Consider the following 15,138-nt stretch of genomic DNA (forward strand, 5'->3'; position numbering starts at 1 on the left):
GGTTACCATTCCATTATCACCCATTAAAAAAAAAACCCTAGCTTTGCATAATTGCAATTTACTATTGAATGGTCGAGGGATGGGCAGTAGTGTCTCTCCTAAAACCAAAGGCTAGCTGTGGTTGAAAAGCCGCCAGCCAAGTGTGGTAACTACTAACAGTATCCCCAAATGGGAAATTATGGGAGGAAACGGCACTCAGTCCTTTCACTCGGTACCGTTATTTATGGTAGTCTATAGGGGAAGCCTAAGTTCAGCAGTGGATAGTTAACAGCTGATATGATATATGATAAAGTATGTATATTATAAACAGGACCACATTAAACAAATGGGGGGCCCTAAGAAGTGAACATATGTAGCCACTAAAACAATATTTCTCCAAAAAGAGGCACTTTATTAGCTTATTTATTTACATTATTTACAATAAACAGTAAAATATATTTATTGTACTTCTTTCTCAAGATTTAAAAACATTATCGGGTATAGGTGGCCAAGCGTTGATATTCTTTTTTGTATGATCAGTCTTAAGGTATCCGTGTACGTCGCAGGCGGCTTGCACGTTGACGGATCACGCCAATGGAGCCCTGAACAAAAAATACATTATTAAACATGATGTATATAGCCAAGATATGTAAGTATAAAAAACAATATATGTATAAATAAATACACATTATAGATAATTCCTGGTGGGGTATTATCCACAAAGATAAAATTCTCGACAAAAATGTACTAAGTCACTTTATTTTCCTTTATATATATATATGACTGAATTAATATAAAAGAAAATAATTCTAATAAGTTTTTTTTTTACTTTAAAACATAGGATTAAGATGTATCATAAAGAATATACCTGTGGAGTCGCATGTGAAAAGAGCTGGCGAGGGCACATGATCTCTGGTGTAGTTCCATAAACAATCTCTCAATACTTGGACAGTCTGTAAAAAATATAAGCATCTTTTATTAAAAAAAAAAACCTAATATCAATAAAAATTTTATAATACATTTTACACTTTCACTACATGAAATTACACATAACTAGGTAAACAAGATGTAGGAGTTTTAAAAGTCAAATATGAGTGATTTACCTCGCTGGCTGTGAGTTCAGGGGCCAGTTCCAGCATGTGACAGAGTGGATGCGGCAACAACTGTCCCAATGTCATTGTGGCGAGCAACTCTGATAGTGCCACCCTTTCGCGGGCCAACTCTGGCGACTGACTGTGGCGATCTATGATAAAGTGAAAATATGTGTACGTAAAAGTAAAAATACTTATATATATAGAACCAATAATGTACAACATAAGTTTTAGTTAATTGGTCCTTAGAGCCGGATATAACATATAAATGTATATAAATATATAAATATCTTTACTATAAAGATATGACTGCATCCCAGGTACGCAAGGTCAATGCGGAGAGAGGCGGAGCTCCAGGCTCTTCATGCCTCTCTCCGCAATGACCCCTCCAGGTTAGATGTGTTCACTTGAAAACCGATGAGATTTAATGTCTTAATCTTTATCATTCAGTAAAATCTGCTTTTAATTGAAACAAAATATAATATAATACACCGTGTGGCGGTGGCGGCAATCGACTTTAGGTAGAGTGCAGGCCGCTTGTACAGCTCGCGTGTGGACAGTGTACTTACCAGTGGCGAGATGCGCGCGCAGTCGATGCAGAAGCGTAGCGGCGACGGCCCGCAGCAGCGCCGATGCGAGGCAGAGTGCGGGCCGCGCGGATGCAGCCCGCCGCAAGGCGGCCCGCGATACCGAACATCCCTCCAGCACGGCGCGCATATACAACTCGCGCTCTATGCTCACTTGCTGCACACAATCACACGACTCAGTACTTTTTTTAACGAGTGATAATTAAATGGTAACCCCACCTGCCCCATCGGTACACGCTTGCGGGGCACCAGTGATGTCAGTCAGCCCATCGTAACGAATTCCACTAGAATTAATCACGATAGTTTCTAGGGGGAACCGCATGGAAGGCAGCCTGATAGGGTGTTTTGCTAGTTATGGGGAAATTATACCTCTTTAATAATATTCCCTTTCCCTTCACGACTCAGTACTGTCACACATTGACACATTAAGGACTGCAGAAACAAGCAACATTTTGCCCGTTGCAAAATGTCCATCGTGTGCTAGGCCCTAACGCCAGTTCAAAGCAAGCGCGTTTTTATCATATCAATTCAAAGCTTACATTATATAAATAGAATAAACCAAAAACTGATCAAGTTTTCTTATCCTTGTGGGATTGAATAGTGTTACCATTATGTACATTTATTACTCAATATATGAGAGAAAATATAAAATTAAATTAAAAAATAAAAACAATACAAAATATTTCAAAGAACAAGATAAATTATTTGGATTTAAGTATAGACTTAAAATATGTTTCCGTTTATTATTGAAATTGACCGCCATCAATTTATGTATATTGATTTAAAAGTAAAATAAGTAAGTACATATTTATTTTTATATTATATCAGAAAAAATACTATCCAATACAAATGAAAAAAATACACCTAATCTGGGACATTCTTAGAACTATTATTGACAACACTGAAAAAAGCACCTTTTGATTTGATTTAAAAAATACATGTCAAAATTTAGTCAACAAAATATCAAAATAACTTAAGTACTAAATTTTGACTCCTTTTTGACACTTTATTCATCATTAATCATTTTAAATCTAAATAATCTAAGCTCTCAAGCTTAGCAGGCACTGCGAGAAATTGTAAGCTGATTTTCGTTCAATTTGAAAATGGAATTTCCTGAAACCTGATCATAAAGGTAATTAATACTTCTCGTAGGGTCCTGTTCTCCTGGTACTTTCTGGCAGTCAATTGATAACTTTTTGTGGTTTGAAATCGCGAGCGATTAATAAATAAGCCCACTATGAAAATGGGAGAACGAAGGAGGGAGGGACAACACCATCCTTAAAATGATAGCTGAGGATGTCCATGCATCTGTACTGGGGCATTTCGTCAAGACTATGACTAAAACACAAAATAACCATGCCCTGGTTTGTTGCCGCCCTGGCCGAATGTCTTTCGAGTATATGGTTTATTAAATTATAACCTTTTTTATTAACATAATTTTAAGTCTAATACTAACAAAATAGATCTTGTTGTCTGGCTTTAACTGGATTTGGATTTGTATATGGAGTGCAATCGCGTTTAGGCGCATTGCAACTTATTTTGGATAATATTAAAACTATTAATAATATAAACTATTGATAATATAAAAAAAATATAATATAAATACAGAAATAAACTTTGATTTTATTACCTTGGTAAAATCTTCATCCGGCCACGGAAGACCATTATACATAACATCTGGCGAAACAAGTTCTACCAACAATAGTGACAGTGACGTGGCGCCCTCTACAACTCCGCTGTTGCCATCCTAAAATACGAACATAAGCTGCTTATAGTATTCACTAATGTCCATGATACTGTTCGTATCTATAAACGACGGTTACCACTTTTCATTAGGTAGTTGTTCGTCGGCTTTATTGCCATTCCAAATTATATAAAATAAAATAGTGGATCTCACCATGCACGACATGAGCGCGCCCATCAGCAGCTCATTGTTGGTGCTCAGTATGGGCGGAATGCCATCATTGCCGCCGCCATTTTGTTTTCGAACGCCCTTCCCGATGATTCCCGCGTGAAACACTGACGTATGACTCTGCGTCAACTGAGTTATTGGACCCTGGTAGAAATAATATTATTATGTAAAAAATTATACATGTAACGTATTAAAGATTTCATTTTGACAGATGTCAAATTGGTATTTAATTTATTGATATCTCTCTATTTATAATAAAATAATTAATTTGCAAAAGCGATTTGTTTAAGTGGCTGTACTATAAATAAACGACATGATTTTTTTTCAAACAGTTCAATATAACAGTTTGGAAAATAGACATATGCACGTGTATAGAGGTCATCTGTAATTGTTACACAAGTAGTATAGTCATGGGCTATGTCACAGCATCTTTAAAGATTCTAATAGTATTAAAAACACATGTATCTAATAGTTTCGTACAAAAAAAAATTATAGGAGATTTTTGGAAGCGACTAACATGTTTCTGATTGAGGTATATGAGGAGGTCATCTCCAGAGTCCCTGGCGCTGGCGCTAATACTGGTGCTAGTGGTGGCGCTAGTGCGGCTTCCAAAAGCGTGCTCCTCACGGAACATGGCGGTTTCTAATAGTTCACGAAGAGCAATAGCGCGAGCCAATTTGCTGTGTAAACACAGCTTGCGAAGCAAACGGCACGCTGTCTGTACACCGCGCAGTTTGTCCATTATATCTGCCAAGTACACACATTTGTTTACCTTGTTTCTTTGCTTATCTTCTACGAAATATCTAGATATATTATTAAACTAGGCAGCTAACAACCCAACTTATGATAAGTGTTGATATTAAAGATTGACACTTTGTGGAGTTTGGAATTCATCTTATAGTAAATTACCGCAACACACAAAACGACCATGTTCACGTAACGTCAACGTCAGCTTTGCTGTCATATTTTCTGAAGATTTCGAGTTACAGAGCCCAGGTAATTCAATTATATATAATAGGAATACAGCATGCATGCAGCTGCTTAGTGATAATGAATGTACTTTTATTTGAATCTTCCTATAGTAAAACAATCTATCGAGATTACGTAATTTTTATACTTTTACTAAAAACAAAACATTTCGGCTTTGCTCACAGCAAATCCCGACTAGATCTTTCTATTCTGTGACTACTTTAAAGTTGTTCTTAAGAGTACATATAATATTTTATCAGGTTTCTTTTTGGATTACCAATGATTAATATAAAAGTATATATAAAATATAAACATACCTTTCTCGTGTAGGCACCTGAAGAAATACTTAACGGTAGCTTGCACCACTTTCAAGATTACCTCCACGCTTGGCTGCGGGGCTTTTGTTCCCGACATATCAACTCTGTCCAGTACCTAAAGATAAAGCAAAAAGGATTACTGAAAATAAGATACGTTTTTATACTCATAGAAAATTAACATTGCTTGTTACTTTAGATTTTATTGTGGTCGGCGAAATGCGGAAGTTTAACATCGTGTTATGTTCACCATAATGGTAATAGGCGATAAATGCATGTAAAAAATAGCTGCTGCAGCAACGCGGCGTACAGCTATATTTAAAGGGAAGAGAAGGAGAAGGCAAGAAGGAGTAAGAGAAGGAAAAGGAGGAAAGTGAAGGAAGAGGGAAGGAGAAGGGTGAGGGAGAGGAGAAGAAGGAAGAGTAATAAGAGCGAGAGGAAGAGGGATGGAGAAGGGTGAGGAAGAGCAGAAGAAGGAAGAGTAATAGGAGGAAGAAGAGGAAGAGGAGGGAAAAGAATAAGGAGAGGAAGGAAGGAGGTGAAAAATAGGAAAAAAGATAGAGGAACAAGGGAAGGTGAAGAAAGATCGGGAAATGGAGGAGGGAACGAAATAGAAAGAGGAGATATACGTGTGCGAGTGCGTGGCAGGTGGGCATATCGGGCAGCGCGGCACAAGTGGCGGGCGGGCGCGGCCGCAGCAGCCCGGCGTACTGCTGCAGGGCGCCGCCCACCGCGTACAGGCTGGCCTCCACCGCACGCCCGAACGGCCGCGACCGCAGGTGCGACACCTGGTTCGAGTTCTCCCACCTAGAAGACAAACACGACAAAGCTGGGATCAATATATAATATGTATAATGTCTAGAGAAATCATGAGTGAATTTATAATGAACTTACCTTAACAGTTTGATGATATTCAAGCAATAATAATGCAAGTAAGTCTTCTGATCTTTGGGCACATTGTCTTCTATGAAAATCCGTTTTATCTGCGTGTCCGATATCATGGCGTCCCTCAGGGCGTACTCTACGCCCGTTTTTATAAGGTTTTGATATCTCTCTGTGTCCATGTTGATGTCGGTCGAATCATTAGGAATGTGCATACTGATCGTTCCCGACACGATGCGCACCAATAAAGCGAGTGTTGTGTCATTCCGGGAATACTGCAGGAAGTAGCTAATTGTGTTGACGAATTCCGATGGAAGATTATTGCCTAAAAAGAAGAATATATGCATAAATAACATTTTAATATGTTGTAACTTAAATGAAACGAGACGAAATACATGTGAATTTTATTTTTACTTTGTTTTTCATTCCTACATTTTTTTTATTGCTATTATTGTTTTGTTAGGCAGTTTGTCTCTGTTACTTTATCCACTAATTTATTTTATTTGTGAGAACCTATCAGTAGCTTACTTTGTAATCCTAGACTATTTCTATTTATACCAGTGAAGCCTTGGTTTTTCTGTATAAATAAATAAAGTTTGTGTAAATTGTATTGTAACCTAATGACTGATTCGTATTACGTTTTGATAATGTTAGATACATTAGAGGAACAATACATCAATTCTAAAGAAAGATAATACGAAGTCGTAAATACGTACACACTAAAATTAGTATCCTTGCAAGAGAATATTGCTCCAACTGATTCCCAGTAAGCATCTTTTCTCTGATCAGATCTATTTCCTCCGCTACACTATTAAGTAGGGGAATAGTTTTGTCTGGAAATAAACTCTCATACTCCAGTTTCTGTAGAAGATATTCTGAAAAGAAAAACAAATACTGTAAAGGTGTTGATTAATTACAATACTACTTATAATGAATAAAATTTCTAGACATAATTTTAAGAAAACCCCAATTTTAGCACGAATTACATAAAGGTGATAAACGTAGGCGCGACTTACGACTTCAACATAAATAAATGGTGCTATATACCAGGTCACTCAGAAAGTATTGCGAGAAAAAGTTTTTATGTATGTGAGACTGGCCAGTTATAATTTATTTAAAAATATAATTACTTATAAGTAAAAATAGGTACGTTCTAAATTCAAACACTTCCCTCCACATTTTTGCGAGCTAATTAAAATTACCGTGTCTCATTGAAAAAAGGATTTGCGTCAAGAACATTTTCGCGCTGTGATTTTTTATGATTTTAAGTGTCGCGTGAAACCGGACAAATCGTACGATAAACTTCAAATGGCATTCATGGAAGAAGACCCTTCTAAGGCAACCGTGTATCGTTAGTATAATGAATTTAAGCGCGGTCGACTAACTTTGGAGGATGAAGAAAGTGGTCGCCCTTTGACGGCTGTTACGAAAGAAAACGTGCTAATAGTGAAAAATTTGATCCAAGACAATAGACGAGTTACATACCAAGAGATTCAACATATACTGCAGATTGGATCAGAAAGCCTTCACGAGACTCTACACGTGTATTACGGGTGCGGAGGATAGTTTCACGCTGCGTACCGTACAACTTCACCGATGTACCAGAGGGAGACTTTGTACAAAAGTCGATTGCTTGGGTACCTCTGTCCCATTCGTGTTTCAACCGTGAAGCAGTTGTGTTGGCATGACTGTGTTTCGGTTTGAAGGGTGGGATATGGCGTGAATTTACTGGGTACAGAGGAATAACACCTGAGTCCTCAGGAGTGGCAACGCATGGGGAGTATCATGGGCGAAACAGTATACTCTGTTATGTCCATGGTACTGCTCATGTCTATAGGCAACGGTTACCACTTTCCATCAGGTGGGCCGTCAGCTTGTTTGCCATTCTAAGTTGTATAAAAAAAAAAAAAAAAAAAAAAAAAAAAAAAAAAAAAAATGTTCAGAAGCAGGCGAGGGTGGAATGTTGCCATGATATGATAGACAAATTTGAAGCAGGCTCGTCTCGGCATGACATCGTTACAGATGATGAATCCTGGATTTATCAATACGATCCAGAAACAAAACGCCAATCGACGGTTTGGGTGTTACAAAACGAATCAACGCCTACCAAAGTAAAGCGACCTAGAAGCGGGGAGAAGATTTTGATCGCGAGCTTTTTCAATTTGACTGGCTACTTGGTGTCAATTCCTTTACAAAACCAAAGAGGCATTAGTGCCGAATGGTATACTACCAAATGCTTGGCAGAAGTTATCTCTGTTGTGAGCTACAAGCGACCAAACACAGGGCTCCGCGGGCTACTGCTCCACCACGATAATGCGCCCGCCCACACCGCAATCAAAACAAGGGATTTCCTAGACAGAACACCGATCAAACTCCTGGGTCACTCTCCTTACAGCCCTGACCTAACACCGTGTAACTTCTTATTCCCAAAAATAAAAAATCAGCTCAAAGGGATACAATTTTTGTCGCCGGATGATGCGCTCTCAGTGTTCGAGGAAGCCGTAAACAAGGTCTCTGCAGCGGACTGGAAAAAGTGTTTCGAAACCTGGTTCAGACGCATGAAACTTTGTATAGAGGCTGGTGGAGAGTACTTCGAAAAGATGTAATAAAAATATATTTACCTATAGAACCTTTTTTTAATGTCCCAAAACTTTCTGAGTGTCCCACGTCTGATAAAGTAATAGACCATTTGGGAAATACAGTATATGACAGTGCATATGCATATTTCTACATGTAGATGGACGACGGCTGCGCCGGCCCTATGAGCATGTGTGCGTGGCGCAGCAGCAGCAGCAGGCAGCGCGCGTGCGAGCGCGCCAGCAGCGCCACCAGCTGCGCCGGCCCCGCGACCACGTGTACGTACCTAGCAGCTGGCGGCAGGTGCGGTCGCTGTGTGCGTGGCGCAGCAGCAGCAGCAGGCAGCGCGCGTGCGAGCGCGCCAGCAGCGCCACCAGCTGCGCCGGCCCCGCGACCACGTGTACGTACCTAGCAGCTGGCGGCAGGTGCGGTCGCTGTGTGCGTGGCGCAGCAGCAGCAGCAGGCAGCGCGCGTGCGAGCGCGCCAGCAGCGCCACCAGCTGCGCCGGCCCCGCGACCACGTGTACGTACCTAGCAGCTGGCGGCAGGTGCGGTCGCTGTGTGCGTGGCGCAGCAGCAGCAGCAGGCAGCGCGCGTGCGAGCGCGCCAGCAGCGCCACCAGCTGCGCCGGCCCCGCGACCACGTGTACGTACCTAGCAGCTGGCGGCAGGTGCGGTCGCTGTGTGCGTGGCGCAGCAGCAGCAGCAGGCAGCGCGCGTGCGAGCGCGCCAGCAGCGCCACCAGCTGCGCCGGCCCCGCGACCACGTGTACGTACCTAGCAGCTGGCGGCAGGTGCGGTCGCTGTGTGCGTGGCGCAGCAGCAGCAGCAGGCAGCGCGCGTGCGAGCGCGCCAGCAGCGCCACCAGCTGCGCCGGCCCCGCGACCACGTGTACGTACCTAGCAGCTGGCGGCAGGTGCGGTCGCTGTGTGCGTGGCGCAGCAGCAGCAGCAGGCAGCGCGCGTGCGAGCGCGCCAGCAGCGCCACCAGCTGCGCCGGCCCCGCGACCACGTGTACGTACCTAGCAGCTGGCGGCAGGTGCGGTCGCTGTGTGCGTGGCGCAGCAGCAGCAGCAGGCAGCGCGCGTGCGAGCGCGCCAGCAGCGCCACCAGCTGCGCCGGCCCCGCGACCACGTGTACGTACCTAGCAGCTGGCGGCAGGTGCGGTCGCTGTGTGCGTGGCGCAGCAGCAGCAGCAGGCAGCGCGCGTGCGAGCGCGCCAGCAGCGCCACCAGCTGCGCCGGCCCCGCGACCACGTGTACGTACCTAGCAGCTGGCGGCAGGTGCGGTCGCTGTGTGCGTGGCGCAGCAGCAGCAGCAGGCAGCGCGCGTGCGAGCGCGCCAGCAGCGCCACCAGCTGCGCCGGCCCCGCGACCACGTGTACGTACCTAGCAGCTGGCGGCAGGTGCGGTCGCTGTGTGCGTGGCGCAGCAGCAGCAGCAGGCAGCGCGCGCGCGAGCGCGCCAGCAGCGCCACCAGCTGCGCCGGCCCCGCGACCACGTGTACGTACCTAGCAGCTGGCGGCAGGTGCGGTCGCTGTGTGCGTGGCGCAGCAGCAGCAGCAGGCAGCGCGCGTGCGAGCGCGCCAGCAGCGCCACCAGCTGCGCCGGCCCCGCGACCACGTGTACGTACCTAGCAGCTGGCGGCAGGTGCGGTCGCTGTGTGCGTGGCGCAGCAGCAGCAGCAGGCAGCGCGCGTGCGAGCGCGCCAGCAGCGCCACCAGCTGCGCCGGCCCCGCGACCACGTGTACGTACCTAGCAGCTGGCGGCAGGTGCGGTCGCTGTGTGCGTGGCGCAGCAGCAGCAGCAGGCAGCGCGCGTGCGAGCGCGCCAGCAGCGCCACCAGCTGCGCCGGCCCCGCGACCACGTGTACGTACCTAGCAGCTGGCGGCAGGTGCGGTCGCTGTGTGCGTGGCGCAGCAGCAGCAGCAGGCAGCGCGCGTGCGAGCGCGCCAGCAGCGCCACCAGCTGCGCCGGCCCCGCGACCACGTGTACGTACCTAGCAGCTGGCGGCAGGTGCGGTCGCTGTGTGCGTGGCGCAGCAGCAGCAGCAGGCAGCGCGCGTGCGAGCGCGCCAGCAGCGCCACCAGCTGCGCCGGCCCCGCGACCACGTGTACGTACCTAGCAGCTGGCGGCAGGTGCGGTCGCTGTGTGCGTGGCGCAGCAGCAGCAGCAGGCAGCGCGCGTGCGAGCGCGCCAGCAGCGCCACCAGCTGCAGCCGGCCGCCGCGACCACGTGTACGTACCTAGCAGCTGGCGGCAGGTGCGGTCGCTGTGTGCGTGGCGCAGCAGCAGCAGCAGGCAGCGCGCGTGCGAGCGCGCCAGCAGCGCCACCAGCTGCGCCGGCCCCGCGACCACGTGTACGTACCTAGCAGCTGGCGGCAGGTGCGGTCGCTGTGTGCGTGGCGCAGCAGCAGCAGCAGGCAGCGCGCGTGCGAGCGCGCCAGCAGCGCCACCAGCTGCGCCGGCCCCGCGACCACGTGTACGTACCTAGCAGCTGGCGGCAGGTGCGGTCGCTGTGTGCGTGGCGCAGCAGCAGCAGCAGGCAGCGCGCGTGCGAGCGCGCCAGCAGCGCCACCAGCTGCGCCGGCCCCGCGACCACGTGCCCCAGCTGGCGGCTCGGTCCTGTGTGGCGCAGCAGCAGCAGCGCGCGCGCGTGCGAGCGCGCCAGCAGCGCCACCAGCTGCGCCGGCCCCACGCCCTCCCAGGCGCCGCCCGCGCCGCGCGACGCCGCACAGATCGCACGCACGCGCTCCACCACCTCGTCCGTCACTACCCAACCACATGTTTTTATACTATTTTTAAAGTAGCAAACGAACTTGAGTCACGAAAATCAAAATACCTATGTTAAATATGCAATAAATTTAGATCACCAATTTCAATGTAAGGGGGATGAGTCTCACATTTCGTATTGAAAAATACTAACATGTTTCCTCAATGTCCTGCGTGAGTGCTTTTAACACGACATCAGATCTCGATGCGAGGTTCAGCAAGTAAGGTATCACCTCGCGCTTTTTTTCCGACCTACTGTCCTCCTCAATTCCTTCCTGAGAATTAAAATATCAAAAACAGAAATAAGGATAAGAGAGTTAAAGTATAAACAATATATTGTCAAATTAAAAATATGATTTACAGTAATTTGCGCAGCTTATAAGTTGTCAGAACATAGCGAAATTACTTCCATTTTTTATTCTTTTGATCGAATTGTAAATTAGCTACATCCCGCGAATTCGCTCACATAAATTAGTACATTAAGCATCCAAGGTGCTAAATTATGATATATAATATCCATATATCAAATATTATTCAAATTCATTCAGTTGTTACTGTACAAAAGAGGAACAAACATCCTCAAAAACTTTTGGCATTTAGAATAATACTTATAATAGATTATTATTAAGGCAACAATACGTTACATGGAAGAGCTGCAGCAGCGCGGCGCGGATGTGCGGTCGCGCGGGCGCGTGTCCGGCGAGGTGCGCGAGCACGGCGCGCGCCGCGTCCGCGCCCAGCGCCAGCGCGCGCGGCGCCACCAGCGCCGGCTCCGCGCGGCCCACCCACCCCACCGCCCACGAGCACGCCCACGACCCTGCGCCCACCACAACCGTTAGTGCACTGCACGGCGCGCGGCGCCACCAGCGCCACCAGCGCCGGCTCCGCGCGGCCCACCCACCCCACCGCCCACGAGCACGCCCACGACCCTGCGCCCACCACAACCGTTAGTGCACTGCACGGCGCGCGGCGCCACCAGCGCCACCAGCGCCGGCTCCGCGCGGCCCACCCACCCCACCGCCCACGAGCACGCCCACGACCCTGCGCCCACCACAACCGTTAGTGCACTGCACGGCGCGCGGCGCCACCAGCGCCACCAGCGCCGGCTCCGCGCGGCCCACCCACCCCACCGCCCACGAGCACGCCCACGACCCTGCGCCCACCACAACCGTTAGTGCACTGCACGGCGCGCGGCGCCACCAGCGCCACCAGCGCCGGCTCCGCGCGGCCCACCCACCCCACCGCCCACGAGCACGCCCACGACCCTGCGCCCACCACAACCGTTAGTGCACTGCACGGCGCGCGGCGCCACCAGCGCCACCAGCGCCGGCTCCGCGCGGCCCACCCACCCCACCGCCCACGAGCACGCCCACGACCCTGCGCCCACCACAACCGTTAGTGCACTGCACCGCGCGCCACCACCCCACCGCCGTAATGGAGTCTAAAACTCCATTGTTAGCAATACACCCTCAGTCAAATCGACATCCACATGATCCATCCTGGAAGCCTTTGTGGTTTACTTTAGTGACCCTACCTGCATTAACGGTATGCGCTGGCAGGGCATCAGTGAGGGATAATAGGTAAGGATGAAAAGGTCAGTTAGCCCATTATGATGAATATACCTGGAATTCAGCACATATGGTTTCCAAGGCAAACCATGTGGAAATTAACATGACAAAGTATATTTGCCAGCAACGGAACTGGTAGTCTTCATTTTTAACAATCCCTTCCCCCCATCCCCCTCTCAACCATCATGGTTATGATGGGCCAACTGACTTATTTCCATCTTCACCTATGATCCCTCACTGATGCTCCACCAGTATATGCCGATAATGCATGCAGGATAATCATTCCATTTTCACAGTAGTTTCTAAGGGGAATCATGTGGAGATCAACCTTTTACCAGCAATGGGCCCACTCCCATTACTAACAATCTTTAACATTTCATGAAATAACTGTTACAACTTTGTGTTGATAACATGACATTTTCACTTACAGTTGTGCAAATTTTTTGTTTTGTTTATAATTTAGAATAACACAAAACAAGATAGGTCATGTTTGTATCTTTAGTGTAATATTAAGGTAATTTTCTAACAACACATTTTTTAATTAATGAATTAAAAACATTAAAAATTGTTCAATTGCTTCTGAAAGTTAACAAATAATTGTGACATTGCAAAACTTTGGTAAACTAAAATATGAATACTCTTAAACCTATGCACTTCTGGTCAAGTCAATGCGCACGTAGAATTAACAAAATATCTACATATGTAATATTAATTGTCCAATACACATATCACTTACCCAACATCATATCAATGCATTTTGCTCTTTCTTCTGGATTCAGTAAAGTCAAATTTTGTGTAGTGACATCCAACAGAACTCTAACAGGATCTGTACTTTGAAGTGTAGTATCTAAAAATATGAATAAAAATAAAGTAGCAAATTTATTTATCTCCAAAAAGTACAATAAAATCGAAAACTTATAAACTTTATTAAGAGAAAATAATAATGTTATAAAGCAAAAAAAAAAATGGAAAAAATATAATGTTTTTCTTCATCATTAATAAATACAAATTTTATAAAACAAATTATAACTTACTTGGTACATTTGACTTCTTAGTGGCTATATCCATAATCAAATTAATACACCATGGGGCTATAAATGGTGCCCATGACTGGCCAAGACCACCTAGCTCAGCTCCAATCATATTTACACACTCCAATGAGCTGTGTGTACTAACATCAGCCTACAAGATATTAAATAATTCAAACAAGAATATTCAATATTACTTACAAGCTAAGCTGCAAAATATGCAACTTTTTCCATAAATCAATTAATGTAAATGTAAATTGGACTCTTTTTTTACACTAAACCTCTCATATAGGCCTTGTACATATATGTTCAGACCATGAATCAGTTAACTAAGTATTAAGTGTGTTAAAGTAGTATACAATATAATTTAAATCCCTTCAGCCCTATGAGTGTGACCGAGTAACAAATATGCAAACATATTACATTACAAACTTTCACATTTATAATATTACATGACTCTCTATAGGCCATTTCTCATAGAATTTGTTAAGATGGGCCAACTGACCTGCTTTCATTCTCCCCTACTATGCCTCATTTACATATACTGATAGCACATGCAGAATTACCATCCCATTTTGACCAATTAAAAAAAAGTTGTATCCTGTGGCTTCACCTGCATTAACCAGTAGATATTTAAATTATTTAAACTCAATTTATACTGTAAATTCCATATACAGAGATTGTAACTAAAGAATTTTAGAAAGAACAGAAAAGGACATTTTATACCTGTTTGTATGAAAATCTATCAATCTTTAGCATATAAATATATCTAATATAGATTTTACTAAATTACTATATGCTTAGTTAGACTTCATTAGGTTTTTTAATGTATAAAAATGGAATGGTGACCCCTCCTGCGGCATCGGAATACACTGGTGGGGCACCAATGAGAGATAAGTGAGAATGAAAGCAACTCAGTTAGCCTATCATGACAAATGCATCAAGAACAAATCACGATGATTTCCAGGTGGAACCGCGAGGTCGACCTGACAGGCTATATCGTTAGCCGCTAGTCTACACGGTTAACAATTCCTTTCTCCGCCCTGGCTTTTATTAGGTTATCTTACCGCATATTCAATCTGGTTGATTGAAGCATTCACTGCATCATGAAACACCATTGCAAAGTACTCTAGAACAGCATCCCTAGCTGCAGGGAAGTTTTTCAACAATGTTAAACCGATTTTCGTTAGTTCCGGCGCATTTTGAGGGCTCCTTTTGGCAACACCATATATAAAATTATTAAGATCGGCAGATAATGCCGTCGATTTGTTTGGAGGATTCATATCACTGAATTCTTATTCAAATAAAGATTAGTATACTTTTTTTTTAGAAACAGATGACTATTTAAAGTGATATCACAATAGATAAAATTTAATAAAGTTTATTATTAATTTATTAAATGGAATGAAAATAATGTAAATTAGTGACGGTATTGTCAAGTTGTCAATTTATAAACTGTCATCTG

General features: G+C 45.3%; 1 protein-coding gene across 1 annotated transcript; it reads right to left on the reverse strand.

The window, feature by feature from the left end:
- Window positions 1-376: 376 nt before the first annotated feature.
- On the reverse strand, window positions 377-15,115 carry LOC113511813 (integrator complex subunit 5). The gene is made up of 18 exons (XM_052895071.1): window positions 14,741-15,115; window positions 13,680-13,827; window positions 13,382-13,492; window positions 11,722-11,894; window positions 11,232-11,352; window positions 10,956-11,077; window positions 10,796-10,853; window positions 6,451-6,609; window positions 5,747-6,059; window positions 5,482-5,659; window positions 4,856-4,970; window positions 4,087-4,316; window positions 3,555-3,713; window positions 3,288-3,404; window positions 1,640-1,814; window positions 1,083-1,222; window positions 848-932; window positions 377-581 (listed from the first exon to the last, which is right to left on the reverse strand). Exons 1-18 carry the CDS (start codon window positions 14,954-14,956, stop codon window positions 439-441), a joined length of 2,763 nt encoding a protein of 920 aa, XP_052751031.1. The 5' UTR covers window positions 14,957-15,115; the 3' UTR covers window positions 377-438.
- Window positions 15,116-15,138: the final 23 nt, after the last annotated feature.

This window comes from Galleria mellonella, unplaced genomic scaffold (assembly GCF_026898425.1).
Source record: "Galleria mellonella isolate WM207_F2 unplaced genomic scaffold, CSIRO_AGI_GalMel_v1 utg117, whole genome shotgun sequence".
In the NCBI taxonomy this organism is placed as follows: domain Eukaryota; kingdom Metazoa; phylum Arthropoda; class Insecta; order Lepidoptera; family Pyralidae; genus Galleria; species Galleria mellonella.